General features: G+C 36.7%; 1 protein-coding gene across 2 annotated transcripts in view; it reads right to left on the bottom strand.

The window, feature by feature from the left end:
* Positions 1-306: 306 nt before the first annotated feature.
* The window catches only part of TTC8 (tetratricopeptide repeat domain 8), a 46,227-nt gene continuing 24,574 nt past the window's right edge, over positions 307-21,959 (bottom strand). For both annotated transcript variants that reach the window (XM_010989157.3, XM_064486178.1), the window contains 7 exons: positions 17,603-17,690; positions 15,499-15,609; positions 7,667-7,806; positions 5,966-6,140; positions 5,533-5,655; positions 2,821-2,904; positions 307-925 (listed from right to left, as the gene is read on the bottom strand). In XM_010989157.3, the coding sequence (XP_010987459.3) occupies positions 809-925; positions 2,821-2,904; positions 5,533-5,655; positions 5,966-6,140; positions 7,667-7,806; positions 15,499-15,609; positions 17,603-17,690 (838 nt within the window). In that variant the 3' untranslated portion in view covers positions 307-808. The remainder of the gene's footprint in view (positions 926-2,820; positions 2,905-5,532; positions 5,656-5,965; positions 6,141-7,666; positions 7,807-15,498; positions 15,610-17,602; positions 17,691-21,959) is intronic.

Below are 21,959 nucleotides of genomic sequence, written 5' to 3'. Positions count from 1 at the left end.
TTCAGTGGAAGTTCCACTGAGTACTGGAGAGGGCTTTACAATGCACGGTACTGGGATCCAGTCCAACCTTCTCGGGGCTGACCGCAGGCGGGACTTCTGGCCCGTGGCTCCATTTCTAATCCTGATATTCTTATGTTAACAATATGATATCCCATAAATAGCTTCTCAGGAAAGAGCAAAATTGATGGTACATCATTTCAAATAAAATTAGAATAATGACTTGATTTCTAAGATTACAAGACTTCTGAAAAGTCTAGTTGTTTTAACTGAGAGGACTGAAATAAAAACTCATGAAAAATAACAGAATGGTTTATACTTATTTATTTTAAAGCATAATATATAAGAAAATGTAGAGTGTCTCACAAAGCATTTGATAAAAAATAGTTTAAATACAATTTTTAAATAAAGCCTCCACCTAGGATAAGTATATACACTTTTAGCCATAAAAGTGCAATTTTAAAGGCAGATTTAAGACCTCTTAAGCGATATGACAGCAAATGGCCAGCTAAAGTACATTAAAAATGTGCACTTATAAAAATTTGAGGAAATTCATGAAAATGTTTTGTAAATATTATAAACATCTACTGTATGATGTGGGAGATTTCATGATCTGCTTACAAATACTTATCTTCTATACTATTTTATAAATTTATTATTATAAAGTTTTCATTACACATTCTGGTTTAAATTCCCGTACGTCACCTTCACTAATACCAAGCACAGGTTTGTATTATACACACATATATACATCCTCCTTTTCCCCTTGTCTAATGCCCTTGCATAAGAATACATTTAGTCTAAGGAAAAATCAGAGCACAGCAAAATGCTGCCTTAACTGCTTAATTAAGTGTTGAGTATCCACGTGATCTGGAAATGCTGCTTCAGACTTCTGAGCAGCAACATAGCTTCTCTGTAGATCTCCAATCTGTAAGAAGTACCAGAATAAGACCACAGAAGGAGAAGAAGAAAAAAACTTTTTTTTTAAGACATAGTACCTACATAAGGTAGAAACCCAAGGGTTTTAACAGGTAAATTGCTCGGCTGTGCCACTTTGATTTTTAAATTTTTCACCTAGATTACAATTCAATCTTGAAAAAAATATGAGAAAAATAAAATAACCAATTACGTAAGTAATTCCTGCTCCATTACAGTTGTCTAGTTATGAATTCATAAACCTGTGTTTTCTTTTCCTGTCACTGATAGTATCATAAAAATAGAATGAAGTCTGCATGCTAAACAGCCAGCTTTGTACTAAACTATTTGTAACGCACCACAGACAAAGATATATTTTGATTAGGGTATTATCTTTCAGACAGAAAATTCAAGTAAAAACTATCGTATTTAAGATACAATAACATGCTCTGGGATCTTCTACTATGTTAGCAACAAGGTGATGTTGGGAAGATACCTGGTTTTAAAAGTTTATAAAGTGTATCTCTGATTTTCAATAAATGTTGTGTTAAAAGTCCAGTCCCAAAGAAAAACATACACAGTATCTGAATCCATCTGACTGTATCTTGATTCATATACACATTTCTAAAAAGAGAGAGCTCTTTAGTGTGTGCACACCAAAAATAAAAATCTACATCATTCAATCCTGGTAGTTTTTTGGTAACATGCATATGTATTGAAACCATAAGTTTCCTTTTTTTAAATCACAGCATTTCTTTTTAACATAGTACATTCTCTAATGGAAGTGTAGCCTTTTGCTTAAAGAAATATTTCATTTGCATTATATATTATTAAAATGTAATAATAGTCCTGAAAGAAAGCAATCAAGGCTTCTCTGTGGTCTCAGTGCCATAGCACTGTGCCATGGAAAATACATGGGCACTGTCGGGAGCTGGGTACGAATTCTGAACCTGCCGCTGCCATGGGGCTCTAAGGAAGACTTTTAAGCTTCCAAGCCCTGGTTCCATTAGACTGTAAGCTGCATGAGATTGAGGTTTCTGTCTGTTTTATTCATTGCTAACATCCTCTGCACCTACAATAGTGCCTGGTATACAGCAGATGCTCAACAACTGACACATCAGTTGTATGAAAAGTAAGGAAGGAAGGTAAGGGTTGTTGAGAGAATCAGAGATGTGGCGAGCACCTGGAACAGTGGCCAGCACTTAACAAGTGCTCAGAAATGACAACTTACAAATAACAGCTTGTTTTATCTTCAAAATAGAAATGAGAGGGTGAATGGCTTCCCGTTCATGCTATGAAAAATGATTTCTATACGTCTTTTGGTCTATAAAGAAAGAGTCTTAACAGCAAACACTGTTAGCCCTTTCCTTATCTTCAAAACTCACCTTCCATGTTAAAGAACGGTTTCCGAGTAAACGTTATTAGATACCCTTTATTTGTTCTCTTCTTAAAATGGCACATGATTCTTTCTAGCTCTTGGATGTTAACTGACTTGTAACATAGTATCCATAGTTGCATTTCCCCCATATTGTTTGTAGCTAAAACAGCTTTTACTAATCATGGCAGACTTGGTGGCAATATGATCTACAAATAATATACAGGATTTCTTTGCTGTAAATGCCGATTACTAAAACCAGGAGTTGATGAGTCACTTTTCAATGATTAAATGTCATATTTTAAAACATAAAATAATTCTTCTGCAATCTAGAATGGTGTTAAGTTTAGGTAATATTCAGTGATAAATACATTTAAAGTATATTAAACCCTTGAAGTGAAGACATGTATACATAATTGCTCATTTCTTTCAGGAAGTTATGGTTAGAATTTCCTTATTTATCTGTACATTTTTTAAAACCAAGAAAGAAAAGCAAACAGATGAGATGATAAATTGGTAAAGAAAGAGAATACCTTATCAGAAATTGTTGCAAAATTAAAATGTGGCTCATACATGTGGGGTGCTAAAGATGACGCAGTTTGTAACAGTGCTCTTGCCTGTATGGAAAAAAAAGAAAAGAAAGGAAGGAAAAACCAAAGTTATATGGGCATATATTAACATTATATTTGTGTTTATTTTTTGTTTTTGTTTTTGTTTTTGTTTTTTAAGTAAAAGAATCCTTTACCCAGGATAGGACTTGAATAATAAACATGACCCCGTGATAAATACAGATGAATTAATTCCTCATGAAATACGATTTACTGATACACGAGTAACTACTTATTTTGTGCCAAAGTTCTATTAATAATAAAATGCTTCAAAACGTGGAGAAAATAATACAATTGAAAACTTAGAGTAGATTTAAAGTTACATAAGAACCACTGTTCTTACAAAGTTTATATTTCATAATATGACATACAACTCAAAATATAATCCTCTCAATGCTAAAAAAAAATCTTATTAATCTAGTTTTTGCTGCTGTTGATTGATTTAATTACCTGTCCTCTAATGCAACAACAAAACCCACCAAAAATCACTGTAAAATCAAATGCTCAAGTTCTGTGCTGGAGGACAGCAAACAAGCACTTATTATACTGCTGACCTGAAAATGACAACTGAAGGCAACTGAAAATGACAAGCTTTCTGTTCTCTCAAGTACTCCAAAGACAAAAATCACATCTTTTTTTTTTTTTTTGTCCCCTATAGGCTCAAAGGATCATACACTGCAAAGAGCACTGAGTGACATGAGATGCTTGTATGCTCACCGTCCAGACCACAAACTCAGCATTCCAAGCCGCTGGACCGCCTTTCAACTTGTAGCTGAACTTCTATGCCTGACCCAGAGGACAACCTCTTATATCTTTTTTAAATGGAAAGTGAATAGCAGTTTATATAGGATGGTGGATAGTCTTTTTTTGTTGTTTTATGAATCTCTATTTTCTTTTTTAAAAATTGAGGTATAATTTTTAATAATAATGAAAACTTTCAATAAAACATTTCAAATCAATTATATACTAGAGAAACTACAATAAGTTGGAAGGAAAGAGAATCACCGACGTGGAAAAAGGGAAAATCATAAAAAGCACTTGCTTCATCTGGACACAGGCAAAGTTCCGTGACAGACAAGCTCCCATTTTAGAGTAGTTAGTTTTTGTTTATAAAATACAAATCCATCTTTCTTACTTTGGGAAAATTTTATGAAGCAAATGCAACATCCAGTGATGTTTCTTTGCTTGTTCTGTTAAGTCTGTCAACGTGCTTAGGAGACCAGGTTGGAGGTTAATGTCCTGGCACACCGCTGACTACGTCTGTGACCTTGGGTAATTACTCACCTTCTTCAGTCTCTGTTTCTTCATCTCTGAAGCAGAGAATGTAATGATATCTATCTTGATTGCCATTAATATTGTATGACTATATTTAGCATTTCAAGCTTGTTACATAAATAATAACAATAATAATACAATTTATTACTTAGCATGTGCTCAGTACTATGCTTTTACCATGCCAAGTGCTTTACATGCACAACCTGCTAATCGTCACATGAACACCTTCGGGTCAGTACTGTTTTTACCCTATTTTACTTATCACCCGTTCATTCCACAAACACTGACTGAGTACCTACCAAGTGCAAGGTAATGTTTTTGACACTGAAAATGTAGCAGTTGGAAGACAGAGAAGGTCCCTGCTTTCATGCAGCTAGCATTCTCCATTCTACACAGAAGGATGAAAACATCCGATACAATGCTAAGTATTGTGAAGGAAAAAATTAGTAGGTGATGTGGTAGCACCTGAGGGCTCCTTTAGACTGATGTTCAAGAAGCTCTTTGTAAGGAGGTGGTAATTAAGCTAAGGCCTGAATGATAAAAGGAAGAGTCACTGCAGGACCTGCACGAAGTGTATTCCAAAGGCCCTGCAGCGAGCACGGGCGCTGCCCAGCAGCAGTCTGCTGACACGCCTGCCAGGTGGCGGTGAAGGGGCAGTGGCAGAAGATGTGGTCAGAGAGGGACCCAGGGGCTAGATTATGTGGGTCCTTGAAGGCTAAGGTCTGAAGTCCAAATTTTATTCCAAGGCCAAGGAGATGCCTTTGGAGGATGCTAAGCAAAGCAGAAATAAAATAATCTTTTTTTTTTTTTTTAATCCTTTCGGCTATTCTGAAGAAGATGTATTACAGGGTGTGCTCACTTGCTGATGTAAGTGGAAACAATAGCCAGGAGCCTCCTGATGTAAGTGGAAACAATAGCCTGCAGCCGTCCGGACAAGGGATGAGAGCGTTCTGGACAAGGTGGGTTGGAGTGGAGACTGAGGATGTGGGAGTAGAACGGATGGGACTCGCTGGACATGACGGAGGCACGGGGCAGGCAGGGGCAAGGAAGGAGAGGTTTCAGGGGTGGCTCCTAGGATTTTGGCTGGAGCAGCTAGATGGTGGATGAGGGGGTTGTGAATGGTGGAACAGATCATGAAGATGGGGAAGACTGGGGAGTGCAGGTTTGTCCTAATAAACTCAAGTGCTCTATTTTGGATACCGAATGGTTAAGTAAATTGCCCAAGGTCCCATCACTAATATGTGACAGAGCTGGGGTTCAAACACAGGCCAGTCAGACTCTAGGGCTCATTTTTAAATTGTAACGTGGAAAGACAGCTGCGCGTGACAGCTTTCCTTTGAGGTACCCTGGTAGTTCGCCGACCTGTTCCACGTGGCCCCTGCGCATCTCCAGCACGGCCAGGTTGTTGTAGGCCTCAGCGTGATTGTTGTTGTTCACCAGAGCCAGCCTGAAGCACTGATGGGCCAGGTTCGTATCTCCTATTCCCTACAGAAGAAAAGCACAAACTCACACACGCAAATCCATTCACTTCCTCCCGCCGTCTCCATCCTCCTTTCCTCACAGAAATCTCTGCTACCATAGAAAAAGCAAAAAGCATTGCCACAGGGGTCAAGTGTGAACTGTGTGTCAGAGGGTTTAACCTGGGAACAGAAAATGAGTTGGGTGACTCCTAGGAAACTCGAAATTGAGACATGAGACCGTAAGCAAACCTGGATTTCCAATACCTGAAAATTTCTTCAAACGGATGTGTGGCTACCTTTTCTAGAAGAGAAATTATATTAGAGAAGCAACGTACCACAGCTACATGCCCCAAGTTGTACCAGACATCAGCTGACTCCTCTTCATTTTCAGCCAGAGAAAGGGCACGTTCAAAAGAGCTCAGAGTCATATCGTACTGCTGGGCATAGAAGCAGCAAAGCCCCAGATTGTTAAAAAGCTGGCAGTTATAAACACCCATCTGCAGGAGTCGCCTTTTGGAAAAAAAGCACACACATTTACTTTATAAATATTAAGACACATTTTTTTTTACAAAGTTAGAAATGAATTCATTTTAGAATTTTTGGAACCATATCAAAGCACACGTTTTTCTTTTTGTTTGTTTGTTTTGTTTTTGTTTTATGAGGGGGAGGTAATTAGGTTTCTTTATGTATTTATATTTGGAGGAGGTACTGGGATTTGAACCCAGGACCTCGTGCATGCTAAGCACGCACTCTACCACTTGAGCTATACCCTCCCCACCGTTTTAGAATTTTTAATACCCTCCGAAGAATATAAAGTATTACAGCAAATGAAAAAAAACTTAAAGTAAATACAAAAGCATGTCTTTTGTAATGGTACTGGTCACGGGAAATTCGTTCAGAGGCAAGGTCAGAAATAACTTATGTAACATTTTTTTCCCCTAAAAGCTTTGCTAGAGAATCAAAATAATAAATAAATAATCATGTAAAGTAAAGCCCACACATTTTTGACTCATAAAGCTTTGGGGCTCGTAGGTAAGTTTCTAAGAACTTCTAATCAAATTTGAGGGCTGTGTTTAGCACTTACCTCCAAGTTTTCAGCTGAGTTGGATCCTGTTTTTGGTTATTTGTATTTTGTGGTTTAGCTGCATCTAGGGACCTCCCGTGAGCTCCCACCCAGGAAGACAAGATCATCAGTGGATCCCTATGTTGTCCACTTAGCTCTCATGCTGCAGCCCAAGAACCCCATTTTGCTTCCATGCATCTTTAATCCCAAAGGATAAGAGGGTTCAAATAAGCAAACGAACATCCACCCCAGCTGCCCTGAGGAACCCATGACCCACGCTGGGGGTGGAGGAGTAGAGTCAGCTGTATGTGCACAGGCTAGCATTCATATTATAGGTTTTATGCTTCCAGGGTATATTTGGAAAGAACTGTTGTCAGCTGCCAGTTATCTCCCTGTGTATTACCCAAGGGCTGAGGAGGAAACCGTAATTTTAAAATCATCTATAGGATAAAATAAGTATGTGCTCAGAAGAGAACTAGTGAACATAATTTATTTAGATTTTGAAAAAAATATCTGGACAAGAATTGACAATACATCACAAAATGGGGATCCTGTTTAAGGTCCTCATGGGGGCTCAGGGGGCCTGGGATCCACTGCTCCTTACAAATCACATTACTATTTTACCCTCAGGGTCTTTATATTACGTACAGTGGAATTAACAGAGGCAGTAATGGGGAAGTGCTTCTAGTAACTCTTATTATTGACTGATGACAGGATGGTGAATTCATAGACTGACACTGTGTTAAAAACTCAGGCAATTATCCAGGTGTGTTTCTGCAAGATGCCAAATACTCATGCATTTCCAAATTATTACATACAGCTCTAATATTCATAAAACATCTGGAAGCTTGAATTTCTACTCTCATATAGACATGGCCTATACATCATTGCTCTGTATTTTAATTCCGTCATTATTATTGTTTCACCAATATTTCATAGGAAAGCAGATCTACAAATTGAATGCAAAGCGCACCTGTAAAACCGGAGAGCTATTTCTGGTTGATCAGAGTAAAAGTGGTTGCTTCCAATGCATGCAGTGGCTTCCACGTGAGTACTGTCCTGTTTCAAAACCTCTTTGTAGTATTCAGTGGCTGATGAAATATTGTTCATTTCCTATTCTCCATCAAGACAAAAAAGCAATACTGTATGAAAATTAGGACAATAAATCATTTTTATTCTGAGTGGTTTTCACTGTTTTATTCAATCAAATACTTATTAAGAGCCTACCATGTGTCAGACTCTGTTCTAGGCCCTGCGGATACAATATGAACAAAAAGACAAAGTTACAGTCACCCCTCCATACCTGCGGGTTCCACATCTGCAGATACAACCAACTGCAGATTGAAAATATTCAGAAAAAAATTCAAGAAAGTTGCAAAAAGCAAAACTTGAATTTGGCACACTGGCAAATATTTATGTATCATTTACACTGTACTTAAAAGTTACATAGCAGATGATATACTACACATAGAAAATCCTGAAGATGCCACTAGAAAACTTAATGTATTATTGGATTTGGCTTGCAAATATTTTCCTGAGGATTTTTTGCATTTCCTTTAAGGAACATAAAACAAGGATACCCACTCTCGCCACTTTCATTCAACACAGTATTGGAAGTCCTAGCCACGGCAGTAAGACAAGAAAAAGGAATAAAAGGAATCAAAATTGGAAAGGAAGAAGTAAAACTACTAGAGCTCATCAATGAATCCAGTAAAGCTGCAGGATATGAAATTAATATACAAAAATCTGTTGCATTTCTATACACTAACAATGAACTATTAGAGAAATTAAGGAAACAATCCCATTTATCACTGCATCAAAACGAATAAAATACCTAGGAATAAACCTACTAAGGAGGTAAAAGAACCATACTCAAAAAACTGTAAGACACTGATGAAAGAAACTGAAGATGATACAAACAGATGGAAAGATATACTGTGTTCATGGACTGGAAGAATTAATATTGTTAAGATGACCATACTATATAAAGCAATCTACAGAGTCAATGCAATCCCTATCAAAATACCAACAACATTTTTCACAGAAACTAGAATGAATAATTCTAAAATTGGAATGGAAACACAGAAGACCCTGAATAGCTAAAACAATCTAGAGAAAAAAAGAACAGAGCCAGAGGAATCATGCTTCCTGACTTCAGACTATACTACAAAGCTGGTCATCAAAATAGTATGGTACTGGCACAAAAACAGACACATAGATCAATAGAACAGAATAGAGAGCCCAGAAATAAATCCAGACTTATGGTCAATTAATCTGTGACAAAGGAGGCAAGAATGTACAATGCAGAAAAGTCTTTTCAATAAGTGGTACTGGGAAAACTGGACAGCTGCATCTGAAAGAATGAAATTAGAATATTCCTAACACCATATTCAAAAATAAACTCAAAAAAAAGACTTAAATATAAGACTGAAAATATAAACTCCTAGAAGAAAACATAGGCAAAACACTCTGACATAAATTGTAGTAATTTTTTTTTAATCTGTCTCCTATAGCAAAGGGAAAAAAGCAAAAATACACAAATGGGACCTAATTAGGCTTAAAAGCTATTGCACAGCAAAGGAAGCCATCAACAAAACAAAAAGACAACCTACTGAATGGGAGAAAATATTTGCAAATGATATGACCAATAAGGGACTAATTTCCAAAATACACAAACAGCTCATACAGCTTAATATCAAAAAAACAAACAGGCTGATTAAAAAATGGGCAGAAGACCTGACTAGACATTTTTCCAAAAAGGACATTCAGATGGCCAACAGACATGTGAAAAGATACTCAACATCATTAATCATCAAAGAAATGCAAATTAAAACCACAATAAGATGTCACCTCACACCTGCCAGAATGGCTATCATCAAAAAGAACACAAATAACAAATGTTGGCAAGGATGTGGAGAAATCGGAACCCTTGGATATGTTGGTAGGAACGTAAACTGGTGCAGCCACTGTGGAAAACAGTATGAAGGTTTCTCAAAAAACTAAAATAGAACTACCACATGATAGAGCAATTCTACTCCTGGGTATATGAAGAAAAACAAAACAAAATGAAAACACTAATTCAAAAAGTTCATGTAGCATTATTTATAGTTGCCAAGATACAGAAGCAACCTAAGTGTCCATCAATAGATGACTGGATAAAGAAACTGTGGTATAATAAACAATAGAATACTCAGCCATAAAAAAGAATAAAATTTTGCCATTTGCAACAACATGGATGGCCTTGGAGGGTATTGTGCTAAGTGACATAAGACAGACAGAGAAAGACATACTGTATATCACTTATACGTGGAATCTAACAAATAAAACAAACTAGTGACTACAGCAAAAAGGAAACAGACTCATAGAGAACAAACTAGTGGTTACCAGTGGGGAGGAGGAAGGACATGGGGGCAGGACATGGCTAGGGGATAAAGAGGTACAATCTATCATGTATAAAATAAATAAGCCACAAGGATATATTGTACAGCACAGGGAATACAGCCAATATTTTATAATAACTATAAATGGGGTACAACCTTTAAAATTGTTCATCTATTTATATGTAACATATATATAACGTATATTGCATATCAACTATATCTCAATTTTTTTTAATTACATCTGTTAATATTATCACCAATTTCATCAATACTGGTATCATGAAAATAGTTTTGACCTTATGGACTCCTTGAAAGGATTCCGCCAAGAATCCCTGGACCACACTTTGAGAAATGTTGATAATTAGATGATTTGGGGGGCCTTTCTTCCCATTCCTACTCCCTCATTCCCATGAGGCAAACTGCGTACGACTGTCTCAGCCCCTTTTGGGTCTCTCTGGAAGTCAACGTTCCTACAGGAGGTCCACATTCCCTGCCCTGCTGTGTGGAGCAGGCTCTCCTGGGTAGAGTACAGTCATGTCTGTGACAGGATGGATCAGTCTGTCTAAATCAGAGGTAGAACACTATTAAGTCGTTTCGGTCATAAACTAGAGCCACCTGTTCCAATTCTGCTTTTATCGATTATAAAATTAGTGAAAACATTCTTAAGGAAAATTTCTAGAAGTAAAATTGCTAGGTCAAAGAGCATGCACAATTAAAAATCTCGTACATAACTGCAAACAGCTTCCAAATGGGTTGTGCCAACGTGACTCCCAGCAATAACGTTCATATGTGATGTCTGTTCCTCCACACCCTTGACAACCTTAAATGCCATGGAACTTACTCATCCTGGTTAACGTGATTAAGTAAAAAACATGACATTATTGTTTTTAATTTTATTTTTTTAATTATTCCTGAGGTTAGACATTCAACACACCAGATACCTGATTTCTATTTCTGTGAATTGTAAATTCATGTCTTTTGACAGTTTTCTTATCCTGTCTTTTGTCCTTGTATTATTGGTTTGCATGTATCAGGCGCTTGGGTGGGAAACTGCTCTCCGGGGCTCAGGAGAGCTGGAGACAGCTGTGGCTTGGGGACACCTAGGCACTGGCTCTGTTTTCTCCTTCCTGATGAAATGAGCCTGTGCTGATGCTGACTTCAGTTCAGAACCCAGGAAGGCCCCGTGTTTACAAATATTACCTTCAGAGGAAAAGCAAAGATGGTTTGGTTGAGTTCTTCCAGATGTGTGGTACCAGCCCCACTACAAAAAGGGCAGGAGTGTAGCTACAATGCAGCTGGAATTTGGCTGTTGTCTTGTCTCTGGGGGTACTGATTTGCATGGAGAGGGTCCACAGCCACTGTGTAGACTGGTGGGACACCAAGGGCCACATCACAATTTTGTCCCACAACTGCCCTGAGGAAACACCTAGTTTCCATGTTTGCATTCCCTGCCAAAATGAGAATTTATAATTGTGTACACATTTGTGTGCCTGTAAATAATTTTCCCACCGATCTGTAAACCACCTGCAACCCAGCCATTGTTAAGCAATGTATAGACTGAGAAATTAAAAGAAGCCTTCTGTTTGTCCCAGGTTTGGCAAATACATTTCCTGCTTGATATTTTTACCTTTTTAGTTTGGGTTCAATTTTATTTATATTTTTGTTTTTACTATATAGAAATTTTAACCTTATAATCTGAAATTTATCCATCTTTTCTGTGATGGCTTTCTGACTTACTATCATGCTTAGAAAGGTCTTCCCCATTTTAAGTTTATACAAATAATTCATCTGTACTTTCTTCTGGAACTTTCATGGTTTTAAATCTTTGAGTCAGCTGGTAGCAATGGATTCTTTCAGCATAAGAAATCATTACTCATCCAGCTCTGTTTTTAAACTATTTATTAACTAATCCAGTAAGCCAAATGGTTTAATAGACAATCTTTATCATGTAAATTTTCATATGCATGAGCATATATAAATTCTATTTTTTGTCCCTTAATCTATTCCTGCATCAGAATTGTTTAAATTATAGTAGTTCTAGAATAAATTTTATTAGTGTAGATTCAAAATATTTTCAAGTATATAAATGTCACTTCAAGTATATAAACAACCATGGTATCATTTAAGTGATTTTTACAGTGGTTATTTTTGAACCAATTTACAGAATACTAACTCTAATTAAATTTTCAGTTATTTAAAACAAAACTGCAAATAACTTAAGGAAGTGAATGTTGCAATGATTCTCAAACTCTGTTTACACATCAGAATCACCAAGTGGGCTTGTTAAGCATACATATACCTCTGCCCCATCTCCCAGGACATCTGATTCAGTAGGCAGACTCCCCCAAAATTCCAAAGTCATTTTTACACACAGTAAAGTTCAAGGACCACTAGCATAATATTTCCTAGGGTAGTGTTTCTAATTTCAATTACCTTTTAACAAAGAACAGTTCAAATAAAGGCCTGCCTTTCAAGTGAATAAACAAAAGGCCCCAAGAAAAATTAAAACCACAACCAAACAAATTTAGCAAGGATAAATCATTTTCAACAAGTTTCTGTATAGAGAAAGCAATGAACAATAGGCAGTACAATGTGTTCATTTTAAAACAGAAAACATTTAAAAGACATAAGAGCAAAATGAAAGTAATAAATAAAAAGAACATAAAGGAAAAGAATCCCTCTAGAGAAAAGTATGATGTACATACAAAGATCCCTAAGGACACATGTTGTGTGGGCTGCAAAGCTAAGGAGCAAGCTTTACTAATTAACCCTCAATCCACTGTCACATAAAAAGAAAAGGAATACAGTGGAAATCTTTGTATGGCAAACTTTGCCAGTAAGGGAAATTAACTATGAAAATTCAAGGGGAAATCCTGCATCTGACTATTTCAAGTCTGTGCTTAGTCCTTGGTCACCTTATTTGCACATGAACTTGTCCTCACAGCTTGAATGTTCTCTCCACTTCTTTCTTCCTTTCAGTGTAAACTCCAATTCTACTGTTTCTCACAAAGCCTTCCCCTATACCCTTATAAGGATGTGCTCCTCCAAGCCCTGGCCAAGCCCAGAGCAGAGGAAGGAAGAAGGTAGCTGATTAAAGAATCCGCTCCAGAACCAGTCTCTATCCCAGCCATGGCAACACTGACTGTAACAGAGGCTTGGAAGGAATTCTTCCAACCAGCAGCCACACGTTAAAGACTGCCACAGTTCTCTAGTTCTTTCTGCCAGCACTTCCTGCCTAAAAGAGCAGAAAGAACAAAATGTGCAGAAGGCAGAGCCCATGGGTCAAAGAGCTCCAAGTGCACTGAGATTGTCCCCACTATGTGTGAATTCACAGGGTTCAAAATCAAGTCTATTTTACTTCCTTTCTTTCTAAGCTTCTTGGTCAAAATTTTAGGGTTCATGTTCAACTTAGGGTCACGCAAGTACAGATGCAGAGATACTGACATACAATTTTTACTGAATGATCAAAGTTTTCTATTTATATGTTTATCAAAGTTATATTTCAAAAGGAGAAAATATTTCTAGACAATTTAAAGATGATGTTTATTGTTTTTCATATTAAAAGTAGCACATATTCATTACAGAAAATCTGGAAAACACAGCAAATATCAAGAAGAAAATAAAAATCATTCATATACTACTACCTGATAGAGCAACTATTAATATCACTATTTTTTCTAACAAAATAATTTTAAAAGACCATACCTAGCATTCAAGAAATTTAAAAGAGAACAGAGACGCTTCTCTCTTCAATATTGCATTGAAAGTCCCAAACAATAAATTATTTTTTAAGTAAAGTAATTAAAATGAAGAGAAAAGTGTATTTGCAGATGATGATGATTTACTTAGAAAATTTAAGAGAATGTATAGATAAGGTATTAAAACTTAGAGTATTTAGCCAAGTTGCTAGAATCAAATCAACTTTAAAAAAATCAGTGCTTTCCTACTCACCAGAAATAACCATAGAAAATACAAGACAATTAAAAAAAAAAGCATTCCATTCACAATTTTACCTACGAATACATTCTCTGTGAAGAAAAGAGTCAATACTGCAGGCCTGTGACTGCTATTCTTAGAAAAGCCTACTTTGCAAGGCTGGCCCTCGGCTGGCATCTCAGAACTTGGCTAGTGCCCTACACTGATATAAAACTCTCCCCAAATGTTAAGAGTGGCTCACTACCTCTAAGCTATACAAACAACGTGAGGCCTAAACCTGATGTGGTACATGAACACCCTGCTTTACTTCCTGGAGTCTGGGATGCTGGTACGTGATAGGCAGACAGTTCCTATAAGACCAGCCCCTGGTAATGGATTCCAGGTCTGTAATGAGCTTCCCTCATAGACCATGGTCCCCACACCCTGCCACAACTTGCTGGAAACGTGCCCTGTGTGACTCCACTGTAGGGGAGGACTCTTGGAAGCTGGTGCCTGGTTTCCTCTGAACTTTGCCCCATGTGGCTTTTCCCGGTACTGATTTTGTTTTGTATCCTTCTGCTGCAGTGAATCACGGCTATGAGTACAGCTGTATGCTGAGTCCTGAGCCCTTCTAATAAACCATCAAACTTCAAGGTGGTTTTGGGAATTCTCAACAAAACATTTATGGAGATAATTATGAAATATTCAATGAAGGACAAAAAAGAAAACCTACGTAAATAGTTAAAACATGATCAAGAGAGGGAAGAAAGGCAGCCCCCTGCCCCCATGATTCATATGTTCAGTGCAATTCCAATCTATATGCCTATAGGGTTTTTTTTTAATGTATGGAAGAGCAAAGAGCCAAGAATAACCAACTGTGAAGAATAGGTGGTAGAATTTGCCCAGCCTGATATGAAGAATTATTATAAAGCTACAGTAATTAGGCAGCAGGGAGAATATCTCAATGAGACTTTTCATGGAATTTGACAACATGACTGTAAAATTTATTAGAATAAGCAAAAGGTCAAAACGGCCAAGACATTCCTGATGAAGATGAACAAAGTGTCCTACCAAATAGTATGTATTATAAAGCTACAGTAATTAAGATGGTATAATACTGGTATAAGGATAGACAAACAGATCAATAGAACAGAATAGGAAATGCCAAAACATATATACCGTATTTAGAAAAACACCTGATATTTGACATTACAGACCCTGGGAAAGAATCAGTAAATGTGCTGGGACAACTAGCTATATAAAGGGGAAAACTCATTTAAAATCTCACACCATCCCTACACTCTTCTGTATGGCTGAAATACTTCATAATAAAAACTTACTTTGACTAAATGCATACACTAAAGTCTCTTATTCTACTGGTAAACCACGGGCCAACAGTCATGATTTTATAAACTGTTTTCCTTGCAAGGATCCCAAGGGACTATGAGCCTATTTAAGTAGCATATAACCTCAATTTTACATCAACTTTTTGAATAAATACGAACCTTACCTCATAGATCCTGGCAATTCCACAAAGTAGGGTTACTTCTCCTGGAAACTTATCTAAGCCTTGTTTGAAAAGATTTAAAGCAGTCACAGGTTGATCCAATGAGATGTAAACCTAAAACCGAGATACATTTCAATAAAAGTACTGGTTCTTAAAATAATAGCAGTTGTTATGACAAGTTCATAATTATTGCTTAGTAACAAATTATCTCCTAGATACTAAAGTAAAAAATGTTCAGAAATGTGTAGGATTAATTTCCAATACTGATGTTATAGTTTTATCTCCACATGTTGTATATGAAGCATTCATTCACTTATTCCTTCAGCAAACAATTATCGTGGACTTACTACTGTCACAGAGACTCGGCGGTAACTAGAAAAGGAAGGATCAAAGGGAAATCTTTTTAGGATGGAACAGACATGAGTGTTATCTATAGGCTGGCACTAAGGAACCAATTATGGGGCTGATGCTGAAGATGCTGCAGAAAGAGGAGATGACCCGTGGAAGAAGGTCTGAGAAAAAGCAGCCTGGAAAAGCCTCCAGAGACGGTGGTATTGGAGAAGGGCCCTTGGAAATAGAGGGGAAACAGATTTGTAAGGCACAGGGTCAGGAAGCTGAGAGAGTTAGCACTTAATAGTTTCCACTGGACTAGCAATCAGAACATTAGCATGGCTAAACCAAATACTTAGTAGAAATTTTCTAAAATATAGAATAATAGTCTTCAAAAAACTGCTTTATTTAAGATACAATAAATAATATAATTCAATACACTAAATAACATAAAACATTTAATAATTTTTTAATTGATAACCTAAAGTTTTAAAAATAATGTTGTTCCTAAAACTGCTTGATTTCTATTATCTAGCAAGAATTCCTTCACATATTAAAGAAAATAAGTAAATTTTACCTCTACACGGTCATGTAGGCATGGATTTAAACTAATTAATTTAGGACAAAATAGTCAAGCCATGTGTGTAACAACAGTTAAAATTAAAAGTACATTTTTAAACCATGTGGAAAGTGATTCTCAGTTAAGAAGATGATAATCAAATACTGTGACCTGAGTTACAATTTCCAGCTGTCAGAAAAGTTAACTGTGATGTTTAGAAACCTCTTTAAGAATTTAAGTTAAACATATAACGTATAGAAGATGCTTAGATACCAGATAGTTTCAACTATTTTTGAAAAGCACTATAGACAAACTAAGATTAGCGCAGTAAGGTTGTTTGGCAGAAGTTCCACTTTGTTTCTCTTCAGTATGCTAATTTTAATGCCATATTTAGAAAGTAGTAGCATTTCCTTTTATATCTCATCTTCTTTTCAACCTCCTCTACCACACTTCTTTAATTTAAAAAATTCTTAAAGATACAGTAAATGTTTCTTTTAAAGTAGCCCTGGTGAGTGTCAAGAAGGAACTTTATTCCAAGACTGGAAATTCTAGGCCGCCCTTCACTTCTGCTGTGACCATGGGTGGCACTATGGGCAGAGTCGGCTCTGGAATCAGGAAGTCCTGCATTTGAATGCTGGCTCTTAATAGCCAAGAGAGACTGAAAATCTTACTCATTCTGTTTAAGTCTCCTTTTCCTTAAAAGTACAAAGGAAATGTTAGAATCTGCCTTGCGGCGTTGCCTTGAGAGTTAAATTGCATATGGAGCAGACCTGATTCAATACCTTATACTGAGTAGGTGCTCAATAAAGGAGAAATACCATTTTTTGTTTTAATGGCAGTGCCAAGAAATTGAAGGACCTACATAAAAGCAACAACCCCTGTTCTCTACAGTCTGCTTAGGTGGGAGGCAAGTGTGTTGTAGAAAAGAGGGCCTCTCTGGGGCTTGCTATCCATGGGGTTAGTAAGCCTGTGGCATTTTCTTCTGCTCTAACGGGCAGTCTTTCAAAGGGGTTTTCCTATTATTTATGGCAATTAATTTCTCCTGAGATGGTTATCCTCACCTTTTCCCTTGCTATTAAAAACAAAAACAAAAAGTTAAGTCTGAACACATTAACTTGTCAAACATTCCTTAAGAAATTGGCAACTCTCCCACGCACTAGTCAGAATTTAAACATCTATTCTGAGAAGATGCATTTCACTCAGGTTAAGAATACTTACTTTTGCCAAGTAGAGAAATGTATCTACCATTTCCTGCTGCTTCAGGGCTGATTTAAACTGCTTTTCTGCTTCACGATACATTCCTAACCTAAGAACAGCCATTAAAAAAAAAAAAAGAGACATTCAACTTAAATGTAAGTACTACAGCATTTATTCATACCCTGAGGATATGAATAAGACCAATTACATCTATAAGAGTAATAAGCATGTACCAAAGAAGGTGATGTCATACACACACACACATATTAACATGTGTGTTTCTATAGTTTAGGAAAAAGTTTCCTGTTTCCCATATACACTGCCTGTCTCACCCTTAAATGGTGTGTAGTCTGCACCCCACTCACAGCAGGACTAAGTCACTAGACACCAGTGAGCCAGGTCACACCGGTTCACCATCCAAAGAGCTTATGATCAGCTGACTTATGTCACATGGACTGAAGAAATGCTTCGAGTCACCATTTTATCGGAAGAACTGAAGATGACATTTCTTTGAAAACACTGTCTGCTCTGGGACAAAAGCCCATTTTTTAAAATTGAGGTATAATTGACATACCACATTATATTAGTTTTAGCTGTATAAAATAGTAAATCAATATTTGTATATATATTGCAAAATGATCACCACAATAAATCTAGTTAATATCCATCACCATGCATAGTTAACAGAATTTTTTTCTTTTGATGAGAACTTTCAAGGTTGACTCTCTTTGCAACTTTCAAACATGCAATATGTTAACTATGATGACCATGCTGTATGTTACATCCCCATGACTTATTTTATAACTCAAAGTTTGTACCTTTTAACTCCCTTCACTCATTTTGCCCACCCCTTGCCCTTTGCCTCTGGCAACCATCAATCTGTTCTATCTATGAGCTTTGTTTTTATTTTTAGATTCCTCATACAAATGAGATCACACGATATCTGTCTCTCTATATGACTTATTTCACTTAGCATAATGCCCTCAAGGTCCATCCATGCCATCACAAGTGGCAAGATTTCATTCTTTTCATGGCTGAATAATATCCCATTATATATTTCCTTATCCATTCATCACTTAGGTTGTTTCCATTTCCTGGCTTACATCTATGTTCATCAGTGATACTGGCCTGTAATTTTCTTTTCTTGTGGTATCTTTGGTTTTGGTATCAGGGTAATGCTGGCCTCATAAAATGAATTTGAAAGTGTTCCCTCCTCTTCTATTTTTTGTCAAGAGTTTGAGAAAAATTAGCACCAATTCTCCTTCAAATGTTTGGCAGAATACATATGTGAAGCTGTCTGGTCCTGAAATATCATTTGGAGGGAGTTTATAAATTACTGATTCAATCCCTTTACTAGTTATTGGTCTGTTCAGATTTTCTATTTCTTCATCATTCAGTCTTGGAAGGTTGTATATTTCTAGGAATTTATCCATTGTTCATAGTAGTCTTTTATGATCCTTTGTATTTCTGTGGTGTCAGCTGTAACATCTCCTCTTTTATTTCTGACTTTATTTATTTGAGTACTCTTTTTCTTGGTGAGTCTAGCTAAAAGTCTGTTAATTTTGTTTATCTTCTCAAAGAACCAGCTCTCAGTTCCAGATCTTTTCTATTGTCTTCTTTTGTCTCTCTTTCATTTATTTCTGCTCTGATTTTTATTATTTCCCTCCTTCTACTAACTGTGGGCTACATTTGTTCTTTTTCTAGTTCCTTGAGGTTTAGTTAAGTTAGGTTGTTTGAGATTTTTCTTGTTTCTTGAGTAGGCATTTATCACTATGAACTTCCCTCTTAGAACTGCTTTTGCTGCATCCCATAAGTTTTGGTATGTTGTATTTCCACTTTCATTTGTCTCTAGGTATTTTTTGATTTTGCAAAAGCCAATTTTTAAAGTCTTCAACAATTTCGAGGTAAACAGTAATTGCCACTTGAGTAATACAGCTATATCATTTTATTATTCTACAATCATTTTATTTCCTTTTTAGTATCTTATACTGATTGTGCTAGTCTATGAATCTGAGATTTGTTCTCTGCCTAAATGTAAGTGTCCTGATGTCAACACCCACTTCTTCTTCCCAGGGAATATTTTATTACCACTAAATCAATCATTAGAGTACACTTCAGTCTGTCCTTAATAGATCCACTGGGCTTTGTCATAATTACTCATCCCTGGACATCTACAAGCTACTGAGGCACTTTATGATAACACTTTTATTTTGTGAAAGAAAGTCAAAACAATATACAATATGTCCCATTATTTTACTTTGATTTAAAGGCTTGAAAGAATAACTTTGTTCTTTTTTCCAAACCTAAGCCTCAAGCACTGGTGTGGCTATAATAGCTGTTGGACGATGTGGGACAAAGAGGTTAACATTGACCCCCAAATCTGGCCTAGAGTTAGAGGATGTGTGATATGGCACAAGCCCCTACCTCTTCAAAGGTCCCACATCTTTTATAAGGAGTATTCATAAAATGTTATGAGAGAACTCTTAAGTTCTGAACAATACCATATTTATATACAAAGCTTCAACTGAACATTCGTCTTAAACACATAGTTGAAGTTCAGTCACTGAATTATATGAACACCTATTTATCCATGAGAGTCTGTATATTTTTAACTAATAAATTGTCTCCTTCGAAAAATGATTTAAGAGGGAGTACAATAAAAAGATGCATATAAAATAAGAATATGAAAACAAATAGATCTTTAAAACATAATGGAGGTAGAAGAATAAACAAATTAAAAACAGACAGAAAAGCAATCAGAACTATTAAACTACCTGGAAACCAAAGAAAGGAAAGAAGGATGGGTCATATGTATTCTATTACTGCACCCTTAAGAGACAATTTCTTCTAGTTCTATCAAAAAGGAATTTACCACACGGGTTCTTGTGCAAAGGAAATGGAGCGGGCACCACGTATAAAGAAAGTCTAGGAATAATGAAAACATCAGTAAAGTTCATAAACACAGGCCAATATCAAAGAGTCAGAGTCCAGAGATAATTTCCACCAACTGCCAACTTTTCTCTTTAATTTAATTCAGTAAACCTTGTCAAGCACCAACTGCATGCACATTTAATGATGGTAAGGAGTTGCAAAAATGAAGATAACAACCATGTCCTGAAGGCACCAGCAAAGACTGAAACAAAGCATGTTTACAAATAAATTTAATTGTATTATGTCCAATGGGGGGAAAAAGTGCTTTGAGAGCACAGAGGAGGAGCAAACCAAGACAGTTTCAGGGAGGAAGTAACAGGCAAGATTTTGACAGCTAGGAAGGGTGGGGCGGGGGTGAGGCAAAGCATCGGCATAAGCACACAAGCAGGAGAGTACACAGCTCATCAGCAGAATGCTGAGTTGTTCAGTTTAAATGGAAAGGAAAACACAGTAAGGACCAGGAGAAGTGAGAAACACGGGCAAAGCTGTAGACTGAGACAAAAATCATGGATGCCACACTTATAATCCAGGCTTCATTTTAGAGTTCATGGAGATTAACCAGACTCCAACAAGAGCTGTTTTGGGGTTTTGTTTTGTTTTGTTTGCTTGTTTTTTTGCAACAGCTACTCTGACTGTAGTATATAGGAAGGATTGATGGGGCAAGAAAATGGAGGCAGAAAACCCAGACAAGAAGTTAATGTAGCAATTCAAACAAATGACACTAAAAGCCAGGATTAGGGCACTGGAGTGGGAATAGGTAGTAAGGGAGCAACTGCAAGGGCTGCTGCAAAGGAAGAACCAGTAGAACTTAACCATCAGGAGCAAAGAGACAGAAGTCAATCTGGGGCTCCCTCCTCTGGTTATCCATCCTGACCTCTCCAGTTGGAGTCAGAAGCCCTTTCTCTCCCACTTCACCCTGCACTTGCTTGTATCATAATGGAAACACATTTATAATTGTTTCCTGTTCTCGCTTCTCCATTCAACTATAAACCATCTGAAGGAAGGGACTATCCAATAAATATCTGTAAACTCCCTCCTTCTCCACTTGGCAGAGTAGCTGCTCATTAAATACTTTACTGTGAGTGAATGAATGCTGAATAATAAAAATGAGAAGCTATTAAGAAACAAAAGAGAACAATAATACAACAAAATACATTCACTTAAATGCCATGCTATATGGATGACAGACAGAATCCAAGTTGTGCTTTTTTAAAATTATTAAAGATTTCTGAGAGCTTTGCTTAAGAGTTCAAGATTTCAAGCTTATCTTCAGAAATTATATTCATAAGAGTCTGATGTTATAATAATCCAGAATTACCTTTCAGCAGAAAATACTTCCTCAATCTAACAGCAGGAAAAAATACTTAAGAGTTCTTTGTGAAATATCTAAATGGAAAGTAGTCTGAATTTCAATAGTAGAGAAATAAGCATCATTTGTATTCTATTT

The sequence above is a fragment of the Camelus dromedarius genome, chromosome 5 (genome assembly GCF_036321535.1).
Source record: "Camelus dromedarius isolate mCamDro1 chromosome 5, mCamDro1.pat, whole genome shotgun sequence".
Taxonomy (NCBI): Eukaryota; Metazoa; Chordata; class Mammalia; order Artiodactyla; family Camelidae; genus Camelus; species Camelus dromedarius.
Note: the sequence above shows the minus strand (reverse complement) of the source record. Positions and strands in the feature narration are given on the sequence as shown.